General features: G+C 38.5%; 1 protein-coding gene across 2 annotated transcripts; it reads right to left on the bottom strand.

Annotated features, from left to right (window-relative positions):
- Positions 1–1,588: 1,588 nt before the first annotated feature.
- On the bottom strand, positions 1,589–16,172 carry lemd1.L (LEM domain-containing protein 1-like L homeolog). Of its 2 annotated transcripts, XR_005965374.1 has the most exons (6): positions 16,003–16,172; positions 14,897–15,013; positions 11,730–11,803; positions 7,156–7,612; positions 6,849–6,903; positions 1,589–4,114 (listed from the first exon to the last, which is right to left on the bottom strand). XR_005965374.1 is itself a non-coding variant. In XM_041581984.1 (4 exons), exons 1-4 carry the CDS (start codon positions 16,079–16,081, stop codon positions 7,478–7,480), a joined length of 405 nt encoding a protein of 134 aa, XP_041437918.1. In that variant the 5' UTR covers positions 16,082–16,172; the 3' UTR covers positions 5,929–7,477. The 2 variants fall into 2 exon arrangements, 1 of the variants encoding a protein (XP_041437918.1); XM_041581984.1 differs by lacking the exon at positions 1,589–4,114 and having other exon boundaries at positions 5,929–7,612.
- Between the last annotated feature and the right edge of the window lie 4,424 nt (positions 16,173–20,596).

Genomic DNA, 20,596 nt, shown 5'->3' with positions numbered 1-20,596 from the left:
GAGCTTTTAAGTCCTCCAACTCTCAAAGGACTCTTCACCTGAGGGTACAGGATTGGTACCTGAAAACACTTTAAGTCTCTTAAAATTACCATTCCAGGCTAGCTGTGTCAGTTGGTCAGTAAGTTGTCCCAGCGCGCTCACAATCTCTGGGGTATCCAGCCGGCCACCAGAACTATGGCGACTCCCCTTGGAGACCACGCTCTCACAGGATGGACATCTCTTTATGTGACTCTTTTCAGCTGGCGAATCAAACAACGTCTTGTTCAGCTGCACACTCTCCAGTGCCTTCACTGCATACTGGGTAGTAAAGGCATCACCCTGGGAAGTTAACTAATCTGCGTCATCAGACATATCAGGCAGAACAATCTTCCAGGGCCCTTCACTTTCAGCATCAATATCAGGGGGAACACGGTCACGATCTATCTCTCTGGGGCTGTCTATAAGAACATTCAACAGGACCCCGGCAGAATCCCGCCGTGACGCAGCCACCCTTGGGCGGTAAAAAATCTGTTCCCCATCCAGAACTTGATAAATAAATTCTTCCTTCACTCTGGGCACCATGGGCCCAACAGCGGCAACCTTTCGGGGGTTAAGTCCCAATGCAGTACACCATTGGCGAACTCTTTGTGGAGTTTCAAATGCAGGCATATTTTCAACAAACATCCCCAGCTTCCCAGTCGACATCTCAGCAGTGCCTCCAAAATGTAACGCTAATTTGGTTACTGTCCCTTTAAATAATAGCTTCCTTGGCAATTCAGGGGCCCTGAGTCCCTTTTGCAAGTCGAAAAGTACTGGGAACTGGGAATCACAGCGCAGTGCCTCCACCTAGGGAGCACTGAGGAACTTACCTCAGAGGAATCCCCTAGGAAATAATAAACACACACACTTTGCAGATAACAATATTTAACTTTATATAAACTGTAAAGTAGTAACTAATACAAAAGTCACGCCTGTATGGGAATATAAGGGACACTACCTAAATCCCAATTAGGTTTTAACTATCTGTTCAAACACAGTTCGTTTAGTATCACAGTCCCACTTGTCTGGAAGGGTTAAAAAGCACACAGTTCAAAATGCAATGTCCCTTTCCCCAGAGCTCTTATTCCCCCGGTAGCGCTACCTTTCCCCAGAGTACCTTTTCCCTTGGAAAATAGCAGCTTCCCACGTAGCAGGCAAAATTACACAAGGCCTGTCTTCCTGTTAGGCTCAGTACTGTGGCAAAACCTCACTTCAAGGGATTTACTCAGCGATTTCTCTCAGAGGCAGATCACACTGGAATCACAAGTAACTCTTCTCCAGAATCACTCTCACCAATGGCACTTTCCTCCTCTGAAGCTTTAGCAGCGTGGCAGGGTCAGACAGCCTCTTTCTGCACTCTTGCAGACCTCACAGATCCAGCAGCTCTTGCAGGACTTTTCTCCTTTTTCTCCTTTCTCCACAGCACGTGTTAGACTCAATCACACGGCCTACACACACAGATCCAGCAGGGCCTACACACACAGCTTCACAGTCTGGCACACCCTCTACTCCCAGGATGCACTGTGGTGTCCAGCCAATCAGGTCGCTCTCCAGCCTGTTACTGGGCTGAATGATGTCACAGACAGAAAAGCAGGGAAAGGATTTCTCTTCTCCCCTACACATACAAAAAAAAGTACCAGGTAAATGTGTAGTTCACCTTAATTAAACATGGCGAATTAGACACTTGTATTCCACATTTGCAAATTGTCTTTTTTATGGCTTTGGATTCATTTACTTTTTTCTGCAGCTTTCCAGTTTGGAATTTCAACTGCTAACATGCAGCAGTTTGCAAATCAAAATACATGACTGGGAGAGGGCTTTTATAGAAAGATAAACAATAATTATGTAACAATGATAAAAATGTAGCCTCACAGAGGCTCCAGGGATAGTTACCATGTCTACCAGACAGCAGAACATGCAATTAATAAAAAAAAAAAAAAAATCAGATATCTATTGAGCAGGTTTGGAAAATGCATTCAGGCAAGGACTGCATTAGTATACTGATGCCATGAAGAGACTGCCCAATATGTAACTGAAATATTCGTAAATGAAAACACAAGGAATGGAAAATAAACACTCTTTATTTAAACACAGACTGAAATAACTTAGCACGTACACTATAATCAAAAGGGGTAAAGTGGAGAGGGATTTATTTAACTACTACGTAGCACGTGAACCTGTATTTTAACACGAGGTTCTGTAACAATAAAATGAAAGCTATAAAGAGATATTCAACCTATTCAGCAAGAGGAGGACTATTCTGACACTGATACACTGTTACTTGGTTTTGTCTGTTTTTTTTAATTCTATCAGGGCTGCTCTTGTATTAAAATTAACCGGTTATAATGCACACAAAGCAGGAAACTGGAGATTTTACTCATCGCAGTTAATGATTAGGTCGAAGATCCACATCACAGGACCACCACCTATAGGCCAGTAATGGGATGGCTGACTTAAAATTGTGCAAGGTAATGTCAGTATAACAATACTCTATCAAGATTCTTCAAACGGCATATATTCACGTGTGGTTACAGAGATGGACACAATGTCAATTGTAGGAATAGGCAGTTGCAGGAAATGCAACAATTTCAGTTGTAAACAATAGTTTTTTTGCACTAAAGGGGCATTAATGCAAGAGCTATGTTGTTAAAGTAAAACTAACCAGTGGTTAACGATTATTGATCTAATTTGGTGGCACAAACATGAAAGGCTTGCTGTTTTTGAAATAACACTTAACTACTGTAAAAACAAACATTTATAAATATGAACCCATGTCACATTTAAATTTTCATTAAAGCAATAACATGCATACAGCTTTTCAATACTCCACTTACAGGAAATGGTTTATTTGGGTTCAAGTGCATTCTAGAACTGCTTAACTATAGACCATAAAGTACCTCAACTTGCCATTTATAGTGTGGATAGAAAAAAATAAACATTGCAGCATGGTCACTCCTACTGGTCAGGTTATCTAATGAGTGACGTTTAAAAACATACAACTTTCAAAATGAAATAAAACAGTACTTGACACAAAGCTGCAACACAGGGTAAGGAAGTGCTTCTTAAGCAAACATTCCCTGCTTTAAAGAAATGAGGTAGATAATATTTAAGATAATTAATGTGAAAACCATTTGCCACTCTTACAAAAAAAAAAATGTTTTCTTACTGTAGTACATTAAACTTATGAACGCAGACAATAAGAATTGCGTAATATAGTAAAGTACTAAGCAGGATAAAGGTAAAAATGCAATGGACAATGCAAAAGGTCCTTGTTTTTTGATGCAATGTAAAGCTTAATAGGGTGCACTGGAGCAACCAAGAGGATGAAATATACAGCTATCTCAACAAAGAATTTCATTAGTTTTTTTTTGCAGACAATATGGAAGATCTAAATTGGAAAAAAAAGCAGCACATTAATTATTTGCTAAGGATAATTTAACAGTGAAGCTTTTCATTAACTTTATGAAAGGTCCCAAAAGGGTGGATAACAATTAATGATGTAATAAGTACTATACCTCTTCCACCACAGGGAGGCAACTACCTGCCCACTAGGACAGCTAGTGCCAAGCACTGAGATGTAGGGATTGTGTGTGTCAGGAAATGCTGTTAAAAAATTGGTAAAAAAAAAAAAAAAAGGTTTCGTTTTACCAGGAACCCAATCCTCAGAATATGCCAGGTAATATAATTAAAAGTGAGAACTCAGTTTAACCATTTCATTGATTATAGTATAATGTATCCCATCCATTTAACAGTGTTCCTTTTTTAAAAGCTACTCTCATTGTTCCTTTAGGAGAGGATGAGCCTTGACATTACCATTCTATAAATACCTTAAGGCTGCTGTGCACTGCCACTACTCTCTACAAGTGATCTAAAAGGATTATCTGGGCTACCTTCTAAGGTGAAGAAAACCAGTGCAAAAAAGGCAACCACAATAAAAATAACTATCTGCAGTGGCACGGAAATTAGACGTCTAGAGCTTTTTTTGATTGGTGTGGCTTTAGTCTTCTCTTGGACCCGAGCCTTAGTGGTGAACTCATCATAACGGAACTGTATGGGGCGCCCAGCAGCACCCTTTATTGGCTTTCTGCGGGTTGCACTATAGACAGATAAAGAAAAAAAAAAAAGTCAGTCAGATTCCTAAATAAATATTTAGTTCACTAAATTTTAAGGCAAAGTCCCAAAATACAACTTTCCTAGGGCTAGGAAAGAATTCTCTCATGATTGCAATGCCAGCTAAGCAATGTTCACACAAGTTGTGGTGCATAGTATTATAGTGGGGAAGGCCTCATCAATGCATGTAAGGCAATTGCATCCATGCAGCCCGCTAGGAGAACTCTGGAATTATGTCAGTTCGAAACTGGCAGTATTTCCAGGACTTTCCTAGCACCCCTGCATGCAATAACTAGAACAGGCTATAGAGGAACAGTGGCACTGGCTACAAGTTGCTAAGAACATGTATAGACAGAACCCAAGACAAATGAAGTTTTAGGGGGATAATATTCAAGATCAAGATATTAATGTACATTAAAAGTTACCTATAGGTCATGTTAATAATTTTTCACTGCTAGGGTTACTTTTGAAAGTAATTGTTGCTTATGGTTTCTAAACTTAACTGTCACTGTCGTCAGACTGTGAATATAAAGTACATGGTCATTTGCTTATATAAATCGCATACATAATGCAATGAGTGCAGAAACATTGCAAAGGCCATCATTTAGACATGCTAATTCATCTTACAATAGTCACACCAACCTAATTAAGAGAGGGGGAAAAAAAACCAAATAAAAATAGTAGTAGACAAATGAGACACAAACACACAAGACATGCAAGTGCTCTTACACACGAGTGTTTCTTCATGCAATGTGTCGTTCATGTGTTCAATGGAAGTGCAATTAGTATAGATAGCAAAGAACGTGCGACTTTAACTCATCTATTTCCTTGTGGTAGAATGCATGCGTGTGTTTGAGACCTAAAAAGCATGTGTCTGCAATATGTAGCTGATAATGAATGGGTTAAACACTCTGATATGCCTTTCGTGTGTGCATCTTAGTTCACTACTACTGGCAGTATTGATGCCAAAGCCAGGCACCTAGGGAAGAAATGCACCATAGGAAAGTGAGGACCTGAACACCAGATCTGTGTAATTCTACAAAAACAACCCCACAAACCATTATGATTAATTAACAGTAAAAGGAGGACAATTTTGCAGATAGTAATCAAGAGTAATCAAAAACCAGTGCCACACGAGTTGTACATAAGTAGTTCTCATCCTGATCCGTGGACTCCGAGTAGTATATAAATATAATTTAAAAAGCTTTCTAATGACAAGAAATAATTTTGTAACTATACACATTGTAGTGATTAGTACTTCTAAATATACAGATTTTGGCAACACTCAAAAGAAGCTAGCATTGTGTTATAATTTACGGTGTGAAAGTTAAAATGAGAACTACTTCTATTCAGCAATTGGTGACTTGTGACCTGCTTGTAGAACAAGAGCACTAGCTGGCAACAAATAAAGCGTTATCTTTATAAAACAGTGAAAATAGAGTTCACAGTTTCCCAGTGGGGAACTTTCCAGCTTTCTATTAAATTGTACATGATTTTAGGGGCATTTCTAGTAAATGACAATTCTAGTTTGCTATATTTACACACCAATTTATGTCACAAACTCCTGGTATGGGATCAGTTATCCAGAAAGCTCAGAATAACAGAGGCCATCTCTCACGACCCAATTTTATCCAAATAATCACATTTTCAAAAATGATTTCCATTTTCTCTGTAATAAAAAAACAGTACCTTGTACTTGATTCAAACTAAGTTATAATAAATGCTTATTGGAAAAAAACAGTTTATTGGGTTTAATGTTTACATGATTTTCCAGTATATTTAAGGTATAAAGCGCCAAATTACATAAAGATCCATTATCTGGAAAACCCTGGTCCCAAGCATTCAGGAGAACAGGTCCCATACCTCTACAAGTAAATAGAGAACGCTGAATTAACCCTCTATAAAACTGTAGTGAGCTCTTTTTTTTACTATTTAATAAATATGCCACATAGTCTCTTGAACAATCCTTACATGTTCAACACACTATAATAAGTCCACCAGAAAAAAAAATTTCTTCCACGCTCCAACAGAGTAGGAAGCAAGATGGCTTGATCCAAAGTTTCTCATGATAGGGCCTAATGTTTCAAAAATAAAAAAAAGGCTACTCTAATTTAACTTTTGTGATGAAATTGTTAATTCTAGAATCTATTATTATATTATGCTTTCCAAAGTGGAAGGCCAATGGGACAATCTGGCTGTAAAATCAAGAGTAATGAGTTCCCATGGACATAGGGAAGATGCCAGCATATATAGTGGTTTGCTGCACTGTAAGTTGTGTTAATTTTCAGAGACACACAACTCCACTGTAAGCTGAATTGCCTTGGGTCTACTTTGCACCTTAAACACACAAGCCTTTAGGGTGTTTGCTGGAGATCTGTAGGTCATTGTGTTTTTGTCCGCAGTCATCTTTTCCTAACAAACAGATGCAAAGTTAAGAATTTTTTATATGCAACTAAAAACTTCTTTTTGTGACAGAAAACCACTGTTTCCATAAAGCCTATAGATGCCATTTAACAGACCTTTCTGGCAAAGAAAAAATCTCCCACTCATATTCAGAACAAAGAGTTCTGTCAATGGAGTACACCAATGTTTCAGTTAGGATATATATTGGGCTTTTCTGGTTCTCTGGTATAGCATGATTGGGGCGAGAAAAAAAATACACCTCCCTAGGCACATGAGAGGGGGTAAAGATATCCAACTTTACCTGAAAATACAAATACCTGCATTTTCTGGCCAAGTGTGCTGTGTGCTGTGACAGGCAGACCCGATTCATTTCTGTCATGATACACAAGCAATAGGTTCCTGTTGAGATAGTGTGCGTCATAGGCCAAATAAGTAACCCAATAATTATGTGTTCAATCAGAGCCAATGTGTGGCACCTATAACATTCTATAAAGTACATTTTTCATAAATCAGAAAATAATGCCTAAAAGCTACTAGTTTATACTGTGCATACTATTTGCAGTTTGGATTGTTTATCTTGCTATAAATGTTTGTTAGGAGGTGCCTTCTAGGGAATTAGCTCACCTGGACCTTTTAAGACCACATTGTCTTCCCTCATGTTGACGTAGCTATACCTGGCTTTTTGGATTCAGCTCTTTCTTGAACAACGCAGCCTGTTCCACAATAGACCGCCTCTCCATCTGTTTATTAAACATTTCTCTGTGGTCAGGCCATTAAGTTGGCAATGCAGCAGTTTTGAAAAACCAAAAGTATATTTTTTGGCTTTAAACCCAATATCTCCCACAAACCTTCAAACTTCTCTCACTATCTCAGACAGTTATACACAACTGATACATTGCCTTAATCTTATAAAATATATATATTATATTGCTAGATATATCACTACTTAAATTACAAACTTGAATTCAAAGCTAGTAAAGAGGGTAACAGTACTTTCCTGCTTAAGTATCCTAGTTACAGTGAAATCATCCCCTAATGTTGCCAGCTTCTGGTTGTAATCAGCTGCAAGGGATGCTGGAATCTGGAAAAGGTAAAAAACACACATTCTACTAGAATAGTTCCTTAATTGTGATTATATTCTGAATTTCAAGGTAAAAACTGCTATGATTTATTTTAGTTTGCATTGTAAGGTTTGGTACTAGTGAGGAGCGATGTTTTTTGCCATCCATGGATTTGCAACGAAATTCCAAGTTTTGCCATCTGTGAATTTTTTTTCCTGAAATTGCAGCAAAAAAAAAAATCTCTCTCAAAGTAAGCATTCTCCAACTTGAGAACAAAGGTTCATAGTAAAACTGTGTGATGATATACAGTAGAAGGTTAAAGAATTAACACCGTAGACAAAGAAGAAAATACAAGTGCTACTACAGTGCAGCAATGACATTATATACATTATAATGCGGTCATAAAATAAAAGTCACCAAATGTGACATGCAGGAGGAGGTCTTGAAGAAAATCCATTTGACAAGGACGAGCGCCTGGGAACAGGGACATTCAATGTAAAACACATATGAGGGAGCATACAGCCCCTGGGCAAACTTAGTACCTTGTATTACATATGGGGGGTTGGGGTGGCTTTTAGGTTATGGTACTCAAACCTCAAAATATTTCAGTAATATGACCAGCAAATCAGAATTTGTTTTGCATACAGAGGGAAAGAATGTGGGAAGGTTGAATATTCTATAATCAATACAGAACATTAAGGCTGTATGCACATGCGGCGATGCGTTTTCAATAGTCGCCTCAGGGAACTTTGGGCGACTATTGAGAACGCATCGCCGCGTGTGCATTGTGCAGGCGATTTTGCGCTGTAGCCTATGGGGAAAAAACGATGAGGCAGTTCGGGGATTTAGTCGCGCAAAAGACGTGGCAATAAGTCGCCAGACGTCAAAACCTCCCCCGAATCTCCTCGTCTGGCCTTACCCTAAGGGTTAGTCCACACGAGGAGATTCGGGGAGATTTGCCAACTAATCACCTCTTCTTCTGGGCGACAATCTCCCCGAACTGCCTTTTGTCTTCCCATCCGCTATAATGAAAAGTCACCTGCGTTAAAGCACACGCGGCGCTTCGTTTTCTGAAGTTGCCCGAAATTTCCTCGGCAACTTTGGAAAACAAAGATTGTCACCCAGAAAAAGAGGTGATTAGTCGCCAGGCTACTTAATCTCCCCGAATCTCCTTGTGTGGACTAACCCTTAAATGGCAAGTGCACAGTAAATAGAAGCAGTAGGAGTGATGCACGGAAGTAAATAAAACTGTAAATAACAAGAAGAACTACAGATAAACACACACAGTATAAATACATAGGAGGTTCATGATTGCAACGATGTTACAGATACTCAGTACACAGGATACATTTAATGAACAGCTGCAACATAGCAACAATAATAATGTGCACATTATGCCAAGCAGCTGTAATATACCAACAATAATTGAATTAAAGAGGTGCACACAGTATTAGTTTACCGAGTTGCTGCAACATAGCAGCACTGGTAAACTGTAGAGTGCTTATAGCATTAATATATCGCGTAGATACAGCTGTGTAACTGCCACATTATGATTAACTGCAGAGGAATATACAATATAAAAACACTGCAACATAGATGAACTGCAGAGGTTGAAGCTACTTAATATATAGCATATTAATACTGTGAGCATGTTTAATATGTTGGGTAACAATACAAACCTTTATATAGATATAGATTTGTACTGTTCAGGCTATGGAAAAAAAACCCTGCTATGCAGAATGCCTATTATAATCCTGCTTGTCTGGCTTCTATCCCAAATACCAAGCAACCTGCACTTGTAGGCCACAAGTAAGAGTTAAAACACAATAAAAAGCTCATGGAATTTGTTTTCAAAAAATAAATAAAAAGCTTGCAACTAGTGATGGGCGAATTTGTCCAGTTTCGCTTCACCCATTGGAGTCTATGGGTGTCATTTTTTTCGGCGAGACTTGGCAAAAATTTCGCTCATCACTACCTGCAACCAATTTGCTACCAAAACCATACTTGTTATGACAAGGTCAATAAGTTTTTGGGGCATAAAAATGAAAGGGATATAAAAATCCATAGGGATATAAAAATCTCTAGTCTCAAAATGGTTCCTACAAGTCATCAGCAACTATCAATGGTTTCCTTTCAAATCTGTACAATCAAAATAAATATATATACATACATACATATATATACACACACACACATACACACACATATATAGATGCGCACACTGGAATTTTTAAAAAGTTTAATTTATTTATCAAATCTTAAAATTTTTTACATGTATCGACGAGAATCATCTTGAGAATGGTCCAAGACCCGAACCGTCGATACATGTAAAACATTTTAATATTTGATAAATAAATTAAACTTTTTAATAATTATATATATATTTTGGATTCGGCTGAACCCCCGAATCCTTCTTGAAAGAGTCGGCCGAATACCGAACCCTAATTTGCCCAAATTCGGCCAAATCATATATATGCAAATTAGGGCCGGGGAGGGAAATTGTGACTTTTTCTCACAAAACAAGGAAGTAAACAATGTTTCCCCCTTCCCAGTCCTAATTTGCATACGTAAATTAGGATTCGGTTCGGCATTCGGCATCCCTACTTAGTTTGCTTTCTTTTAATCTGATCTGGTCCTTTGGATATAAATTATGTTTTAAAAGAATGTAACTGCATTTCGAGATATAATTCTCGGATATGGATGATTTTAAGATGATTAGCACTTATTGCACATTTCTATACCAGCTTGGGTATTTTTATAGGGAATATGTTTAACTGATAACATACAGGGACTTAAGGGGCTCAGTACGGCATTGACACAGAATATCTATATTGACTATAATTAATAAAGTGGAAGATTTACTTTTTCTATATATACTGAAAACAGGGCAACAATTTAAACTTTCTGGCTGCTTAGCAATGTTACTGTTCAGTTACAGTTGACTCGGAGATAAATTACTTAACTAGGAGAGAAATTCTATTTTTAGATTGTGAGTTGTATTGGAAACTACTTTTGTAACACGTTTAAATGTAACCATTTGTTTTGTTGCTATTTATTCTGATGTTATTTTATTGCTAGTTTGCAACAATTTAGACACGTGACTACATGTTATCAGGGATGTAACGATGCTTTGAAATTAATATGAATCAATTTTTTTTCAGTACAGAGCTTTTTTAAGGTACAGAGTTTTTTCAAAGTATATAGTGACATTGTTAAATTGGGTTGAAAAAAGACAAAGTCCATCAAGTTCAACCCCTCCACATGAAAACCCAGCATCCATACACACACCCCTCCCTACTTTCACATAAATTCTATATACCCATACCTATACTAACTATAGAGTTTAATATCACAATAGCCTTTGATATTATGTCTGTCCAAAAGATCATCCAAGCCATTCTTAAAGACATTAACTGAATCAGCCATCACAACATCAACCGGCAGTGCACTCCACAACCTCACTGTCCTGACTTTGAAGAACCCCCTACGTTGCTTCAAATGAAAGTTATTTTCTTCTAGTCTAAAGGGGCCTCTGGTACAGCGATCCACTTTATGGGTAAAAAGGGTCCCCTGCTGCCAACATTCCTTAAAGTAACCTTTTGTGTGGCACTGTATCAAATGCTTTAGCAAAGTCTAAGCAAATCCCATCCACTGCCATCCCAGAATCGAGGTCCCAGCTTACCTTCTCATAAAAAGAAATAGATTTTAGACATTTTGGGATATAAGAGATTTGATATAACTTTTATTCACTATTGAAGATTATACATCAAGTGAAAAAACTTGTATTATGGGCACTAATTGAATCACTGATTTTAATATGCAAATGTGTCACAAGGTTAATTAACTGTGGTTGGTGATTAGTGTATTTTAAATATTTATATGGTGTGACGACCTCTCTGTGTGTATCCTGATGATGGTTCAGAAGGAACCAAACCGCATTGATGTGGGGATTGAATAAATTCACTTATAAATTATCTCCGTGAGTGATTCCAGTGCGTCTAACTATTTGAACTATGGGAACAGCACCCGGGATTTGCTCTGAACGTTGCGAGTGCCGAGTTTGGAAGTGACTAAATATAATATATATTGCACAATTTAACCCCAGCGTATATTTTAGAATAAAATATTGCAGCTTACTTTTGTTTGTCTGTTGTTCTGTGTTGCATCAGCTGTTTCATCGCTCATCTCTTCTTTTTTCTTCATTAGAAAACCTTAAAAGTTTGACAGAACAACTTTTTAAAGCATAAGCAGTCACAGGTCTGCTCGTTAGTATGCGAGTAGCGTCTAGTCTCTTCTAAAGTTTCCAGTGTAAATCCCACTAAACACTGTGGTTACAACCTTTACAACCTTATTAATATAATTAATAAATGCACTGGACAGCGGAGTAACAGTGCATGTTCAAATTAACTTATTTGCTTTAGATGGAAGTAACTTATCCATCCAACACAACTGACTATAGCTGTCAGATGAACCACACTACTTAGTGATAGAAATACATATGAACCCTTAAAGAAAGACCCAACCAGTGGTTACAAGAAAAAGGTGATAGGTTGCCTACAACAACTTGAAAAGGAGAAAGCTATCAATTGAGTTTTATATTGCCGCCTATACCCATAGAAGCCACACCATGCTTATACGGACTCCCCAAGGTACACAAAGAAGGAGCCCCACAAAGACCCATTGTCAGCAGAATAAATTCAGTGACATACAGCATTGCTAAATTCTTTGCTAACATCTTAGCCCCTTTGGTAGGCAATACAGTTCATCATATCCAAAACGCCAAAGAGTTTGTAACCAAGATTCATGGTGTTACACTAGAGGCAGAAGAAACAATGGTATCATATGATGTCACTTCATTGTTCACATGTATACCTACCACAGAAGCAATTGAGACTAAGAAATCGACTGCAGCAAGATAACACTCTCAGCAGAATGAAGCTCAGCCCTAACAAAGTATGTTTGTTGCTAGATTTGTGCCTTAACACCACATACTTCAAATACAAGGACTTTTTTTATAGACAAAAACATGGCTTTGCAATGGGTTCTCCAGTCTCTTCCATTATAGCCAACTTGTACATGGAGGAAGTGGAGAGGAGGGCCTTACTTACATTCCAGGGAACTACAGAGTTACTGGTTCAGGTATGTGGGTGACACTTGGGTCAAAATCAGATCGAATTAAGTGGCGGCCTTTACAGAACACATTAACTCAGAGGACAACAACATCAAGTTCACAAGGAAAGATGTCCACGAAAACAAACTTAGCAAAAAGAATCCAAAGGCACACAGGGTTAATGCAAGCAAGCAGCCTTGCGTGCTTATTGCGAAATGCAACGTTTCGGGGTCACGCCGTGCATTAACCCTGTGTGCCTTTGGATTCTTTTTGCTAAGACTGTTTGTGAGGCGGCCGATCCTCTACCTTTGTGCACCAGGTATCGTTCTACTAATTAACAGAGGGTGTGCGAGAGCCAAAGTTGAATCACGGAAACAAACTTGCCTTTTTGGACTGTGATATGCATCCACGAGGGGGGTAACTTGAAAACTGAAATATACAGGAAACCCACTCATACGGATCAATATATGTTTGATTCCCACCATCCGCTGGAACACAAACTGGTCATTAGAACTCTGCACCACAGGGCGGAATGTGTGGCAACTGATACAGAGTCCAAAGACAAAGAGCAAAAACATCTCAGAGGAGCTTTGAAAGCGTGTGGCTACCCAGACTGGGCCTTTGTCAAAACAGCAGCAACCAAGCCGAACAGGAACACCAATAGAAATAACCGCCCAAAAACAAAGTAGGCGAAACATCCCAGCAAGTCCCTGTGTTTTTCAAACCTAGCAACACACAAGACAAAAACTGGTACACCCAAAGGATCCAACACTAAAAGAAAAACAAAGCAATGTGGTATATGGAGTCCAGTGTAGCGAGAAGTACACAGATCTATACATTGGGGAGATAAAACTGCTCACCAAACAAATAGCTCAGCATAGGAGGGCGAATTCTACAGGGCAAAACTCAGTTGTCTTTCTACACCAAAAAGACAAGGGACACTCCTTTGAAGATAGCAAGATAGAAGACAGCTGGTTTGAACGAGGCGTGAAAGAGGCGATTCATGTCAAGGTGGAGAAACCATCCCTGAACAGAGGTGGGGGCCTTCAACACCACCTGTCTGCTACATACAATGCGGTTCTAATCTGTATCCCGGCGGATTCAGAACACTTCACACATCCATTCATGCAACTCTTACAAGCAACACCTGTTTCTAGGAGTTGCATGACACATTGGATAATCCTATCACTGTAACTACACCTCTATGAAATTCAGATGTCACCCTTGAAGAGTTACAATGTGCCATTGTGATTGGATTAGTGTAAAAGTTTATATGCTGAGAACTTCCCACACCAGTCAGGTGAACTGAAGAAGCTGCTCAGATGAGTAGTGAAACGTCTTCATTGATTACTCAGCAAATCCAGTTGTTTTAGATTTACCTATACTAGATAACTTATGCATCTTTTCAGGCCATACCTTTTTTCTTGAGTCCATCACCCCTACAATAGTCTGATGCATTTTGTTTTATTTATACATGTTTAAAGTATAAGCAATACTGATCAGTTAACCAATAATAAGAAAAACAGGGTTAAAACAAACCAAAGGGTCTATAGGTCTACAACCATATATGGAATTCCTTTATGGAAAACCAGTTATTCAGAAAACTCCAAAGATCATCACTGATAGACTCCATTTAATATTCAAAATGTCCTTTTTTTCTGTAATTTAAAAATAAAGTACCTTGTACTTGATCCTAACTAAGCTGCACAAATTCATATTGTTGGAAACAGTTGTATTGGGTTTATTTATGCTTTAATGATTTTTAGCAGACTTATGGTATGGTGATCAAAGTTTTGAAAAACCCCTTACCAGAAAAATCCAGATCCAGGTATTCTCGATAATAGATCCTATACCTGTACCATCAGTCTCATTTAAAATGAATGGAACAATGTTATAGAATATAATAAAAAAAGTGTCAGAATATTTTGTAAAAAAAAATTATTTATTTTTAACATTATCGTGCAATTTTTTCAGGTGCAAAAATGAGTGAAATCCACTTCCCTGTGTATTTTTGCACTATGTTCGCAAGATGGTCTCTTTGTTAAGAAGGAACATTCGGTTTTCCCCAGCTGACCCCTTGTGGGGAAAAAATGTGTGTAGAAGACCACTATCTACATTTTAACAACTTTGTATCAAAATAATTAAATATCTTTGCAACCCAGCATTGGAAGTTTCTTGAATCATGACTACCAACCTTCATCTTCACTATCTGAATACTGATCCTGGTTGACCGGTCGGTTCTTGTCCGCTGGTTCAGACACTTCATCCAAAAGCTGCTGCAGTCTCTTCTCATAAATAATTCTTGTGGTTGCTACGAAATAAAGAGAAATATAAAAAGTGCCAAAACAAATATAAATAAACCCTAACATTGAGATAAATACATGTGCAATGATCCTATGAAAAAAATATTGCAGTAGGGTAGCATTTTAATCAAAAAATGTAGGGATGAATTAACTCAAATTGTACCAAACAGCAGGTAGCCTGTACCTGTCTATTTTATACCCGATTGTTATACCTATGCCATAATTCATCTGTGAGACTGTGGCTGAAGGGACTGTGTTGTGGGAAAACATGTATTTATAAAATGCATCAGTTAGTAGCTCTCCTACAGTAGAATCCTACATTAAAATTCATATAATCCATTTTTCAAAAGAGCAAACAGGTTTTATTTATATATATTTTTTATGTGGGGCAAGACATTTTGCAAGTTTCCTAGGTACCCTCAGCAATGTTTTCTGCTCTGATAAACTTCAGTCACTATTTACCGCTGTGCTGCAAGAGGGAATGGAGTCCACCCCCCCCCCTTCCTTTATCAACGGAACATTGAGAAGGTAACAGTAACAGTTCTTTGACACCTTGCATTGCTAAAATGCTCCCATACCCCATGTAATGGTAGTTATGACAATAGCACTCAATAATTAAAACACTCAAGCCTGGCCACAGCTCCTCCAGTTACAAGTAGATTTTCCCTTGAGAAAGGGCAGTCAGTGACCAAATGTTTTTAAATTAAATTAAATAAAAAATAAAAAAAAACCTTTTTTTTTTTTGCACAAGATCTGTTGAGTGTTATACATCACTGGATAATTATAATTTATTTTCTAATGACTCTTGCTAGGCCTAAGCTTCTGTGGTCGACAGATGGAAGCTTCTTTACTCTGTAGTGAAAGTGCTCAGCAATTTATGAATATGAAATACAGTTGAAATATCCTCTGTTGGCCTATTCAGTTATACTATGCAGTAAAATGTTTACAGAGCATTAAATTGATTATAATTAGCATTTAGCTGAATCAATATGCATACGTAATATGGGACCCGGCATGACCCCGTGTTTCAGCAGTTGTTCCTTAAGCTCAGTGTTGCTCAAACTTCTCACATCCATCTTGCAGTTTCTGTTCCACTCCTCGTCTTCCACTGGCAAAAGCTATGGAAGAAAGAAAATGCAGCCTGGTTAAAGACGCAGCAAGGATTAACTGTCTGAAGAATCTCTGCCAATAAAATGCAAAGAAAAAAAAAAAAAGTTGTTCATTAAGAAGAAATGAAGGTCTGCACAGAAACAGTTTAAAGACTAATAGGTTTCCAGTGCAGCTTCGACTGTAAGCAATTTTGGCAGGGCCTTCCACCACTTGTATCGATTATTGATTGCTTTGCGGGTAAATCTGTATGTTCAATATACGCACCCATTTATTATACAGCACTGAAAAATACATTGGAGCATTATACTAGCCAACCTGAACACAGTAAGTACCGGTTAAACTTTTATGGTTTTCTGTAATTCGTAACCAGACAAATGGCTCCTAATGTGCACTTTTTCTTTTTCTGTGCAAACATTACTTGACCCCATTTTGCAGGGTTGAAACACGTTGGGTTTTTTTCATCTATATATGTAATAGATTTTTTTTTGCTAGACTGGTGTGCCCTGTACATTCTACTTTACAAACATTACGAATCGTTTTTAAAGAAACAGTTCAGTGTAAAAATAAAAAGTGGCTAAATTGATAGGCTGTGCAAAATAAAAAAAAATTCTAATATAGTTTGTAAGCCAAAAATGTAATCTATAAAGGCTGGAGTGCCTGGATGTCTCGCATAAACAAACCCAACTTCCTGCTTTGCAGCTCTCCAAATCTTAGTTAGTGACTTTAAGGGGGGCCCACATGGAACATAACTGTTCAGTGAGTTTGTTTTTGAATTTAACCTGCATGCTAAGGATCAATTGCAAACAAACAGTTATGACCCATATGGCTCCCCTTAAGTCACCAATTGGTTACTATCTGGTAACCAATCAGTGGAAACCAAGAGAGCTGCAAAGCAGGAATTCGTGTTCTGGCTATTATGTTAGACATCCAGCCATTCCATTAAATTTTTTGGCTAACTAACTTTATTGAAAACTTTTTTAATTTTGCACATGCCTAATTTATGCACAGCTTTATTTTATACTGAACAATTGCTTTAAAGGAACAGTAACACCAAAAAATGAAAGTGTTTTAAAGTAATAAAAATATCATGTACTGTTGCCCTGTACTGGTAAAACTGATGTGTTTGCTTCAAAACACTACTATAGTTCATATAAACAAGCTGCTGTGGAGCAATGGTGGAAATTGAAAAACGGCTATATGGCACAGGTTAAATAGTGGATAACAGATAACACCATTAGACAAACAGAGCTTATTTGCTATCTGCTGTGTAACCCGAGCCTTTTCTCCTTTGAATGGCTGCCCCCATTGCTACACAGCAGCTTATTTATATAAACAATAGTAGAGTTTCTGAAGCAAACACAGCAGTTTTACCAGTGCAGGGCAACACTGCATATTTTCATTACTTTAAAACACTTTTATTTTTTGATGTTACTGTTCCTTTAAGCCTTTGGTACTTAAACCCCCACTACTGTCCTTCCAGAAATTAATAATCCCACGGATTTGTAGTATTTTTTGCATGTGTACATTATGAGAGACTACAGACATTCCCCAGGTTACATACGAGAAGTTTAATATGTACGTTGGTACAGGTACAATTACCAATTAAATGCAACTTAGACAGAGGTTTGTCTTAACATAGTATATAGTTTTACCTTTCTTTGCTCCGCACTAGACAGCACATGCTAAGAGGGGTAAGGGTTACCACCTTTTCACCCGTTGCAAGCCAGGCAGGGGGTGGGGCCATGAGAGTGACACAACATAGGCGGGGCAGTGACATCAGGGGCGGGCAGGCAGTTTTGACCCGGACAGCCCTTCAAAAACCAGGCCTGTCCGACTCAAAAGTGGGCAGGTGGCAACACTAAAGAGGGGTTTGGGGCAGGTGGTTCAATACTGTAATAGCCTCCGTATGCAAGTCGGATGTTTGTAACCCAGGGACTCATAGTAACATAGTAAGTAAGGTTGAAAAAGACACATCCATCAAGTTCAACCTTTTTTTTTTTTATATCTGCCTAACTGCCAGTTGATCTAGAGGAAGGCAAAAAAAACCCATCTGAAGCCTCACCAATTTGCCTCAGAGGGGGAAAAAAATTCCTTCCTGACTCCAAAAATCTGCCCCTATGTGTATGGTCTTAATAACACTAAGTGCCTCAGATCATAGGATCTACACAATGGGGCATATTTGTTATGCAGAATAATTCAGTACACATTGGCATGTTAAAAAACATAGTAAGTTAGGTTGAAAAAAGACACACATCCATCAAGTTCAACCTTTTAACTTTTTTAAAAGGGGGAAAAAAATCCCTTCCTGACTCCAAAATTGCAATCGGACTAGTCCCTGGATCAACGTGTACTATGAGCTATCTTCTATAACCCTGTATTCCCTAACTTGCTAAAAAGCCATCCAACCCCTTCTTCAAGCTATCTAATGTATCAGCCTGTACAACTGATTCAGGGAGAGAATTCCACATCTTCACAGCTCTCACTGTAAAAAAAACCCCTTCCGAATATTTAGGCGGAACCTCTTTTCTTCTAATCGGAATGGGTGGCCTCGTGTCAGCTGGAAAGACCTACTGGTAAATAAAGCATTAGAGAGAATATATGATCCCCTTATATATTTTTACATAGTTATCACATCACCCCTTAAGCGCCTCTTCTCCAGCGTGAACATTCCCAATTTGGCCAGTCTTTCCTCATAGCTAAAATTTTCCATACCTTTCACCAGCTTAATTGCCCTTCTCTGTACCCTCTCTAATACAAAAATGTCCTGTTTGAGTGATGGAGACCAAAACTTTATGGCATATTCTAGATGGGGCCTTACAAGTGCTCTATACAGTGGAAGAATGACCCCCTCCTCCCGTGACTCTATGCCCCATTTAATACATCTTTTTTGAAATTCAAAGGTTTTTATTGTTTTAACATTTTCATAAACAACCTCACGATAGACATCAGTCAAGCATTGGTATAAAAGAATAAACAGTTGTAAAGGTTGGCTTGTTGCTGAACTAATGTCCAATAAGAGGCTGCCAGGATAGGAGAGCAAAGAGTAGAAGAGAGGTGAGAGGAGAAGGGAAAGAATGGAGGGGGGGGGGCAGGGTAGGGCCATTCTACAGAATTGAGGCCAGTTGGTAGGCAAGTCTTCCTCCTTTCTTTTTCCGGATATGGGCCTATGCCCGTTTGTGCATTATCTTTCTGGCAGGGTTAGTTTCATGTCTGGTCTTGGAAGTAATATTCATCTTTCCAACTCTTCCACATTTGTATCGAAGTTGAGCTAAGTTTCATTCGTCTGTTGGAACCGAATGCCATTTGTCCATATGTAAGGTTTGAGTCTATTAATATCATTAGTTCCCTTTTACTAGGTACTTCTGTTGTTTTCCAGTATCTAGGGATTAGGAGCCTGGTTGCTGTCAGTATGTGAAAGATCAAGTGCTGTAGTTGTTTCGGGAATCCATTGAGTTCATAGTTTAGTAGCGCAAGCATTGGAGTTAGCTTTACTTGTAGGTGTGTTGCTTGTTCCAGGATTTGTTCTGTGGCTAGCCACAGATCTTTAATTTTTGGGCAGTGCCACCATATATGAAGCAGGTTGCCTTCTCCCCTGCACTCTCTCCAGCAAGTTTTAGGGACATTGGGATAGAATTGATTGAGGATGGTTGGGATTTTGTACCATCTGTAGAACAGTTTTCATGAGTTTTCGATATGGTTTGCACATTTTGAAAGTTTGTACGCAGTGTTTGCCATTTTTATCCAGGCTGATGAGGGTATTGTGACGTGAAGATTTTGCTCCCATTTCTCACAATGCTTTGGTTTAACTTCCATATCGTCGTCTATGATCAGTTTGTATATTTGTGCTATACCTTTGGGGCTACGTGGATTGTGAGCAAGTAATGTTGCAAATGGCGTGTGTTTAATACATCTTATTTGCCCTTGATGCTGCTGACTGGCATTGCTTGCTACAGCCAATTTTATCATCTACAAGGACTCCAAGGTCCTTTTCCATAATGGATTTGCCTAGTGCAGTACCATTAAGGATATAAGTGGCTTGGATATTTTTACATCCCAGGTGCATGACTTTACATTTATTAACATTGAATCTCATTTGCCACTTAGCTGCCCAGATTGCCAGTTTGTCAAGATCGTGTTGCAAGGATGCCACATCCTGGATGGAATCAATTGGGCAAGATAGTTTTGTGTCATCTGCAAACACTGATACATTACTTACAACACCCTCCCCTAAGTCATTAATGAACAAGTTAAATAAAAGTGGACCTAATGCTGAGCCCTGGGGGACCCCACTAAGAACCTTACTCCAAGTAGAGAATGTACCATTAACAACCACACTCTGTACCTGATCCTGTAGCCAGTTTCCTATCCATGTGCAAACTACTTCATTAAGCCCAACAGACCTTAGTTTAGAAAGCAGTCATTTGTGGGGCACAGTATCAAACGCTTAGGCAAAATCCAAATAGATCACTGCCCCCCCCCCA

Source organism: Xenopus laevis, chromosome 2L (assembly GCF_017654675.1).
Source record: "Xenopus laevis strain J_2021 chromosome 2L, Xenopus_laevis_v10.1, whole genome shotgun sequence".
Taxonomy (NCBI): Eukaryota; Metazoa; Chordata; class Amphibia; order Anura; family Pipidae; genus Xenopus; species Xenopus laevis.
The sequence above is the reverse complement of the archived record's forward strand: the minus strand, read 5'-3'. Positions and strand labels throughout refer to the sequence as shown.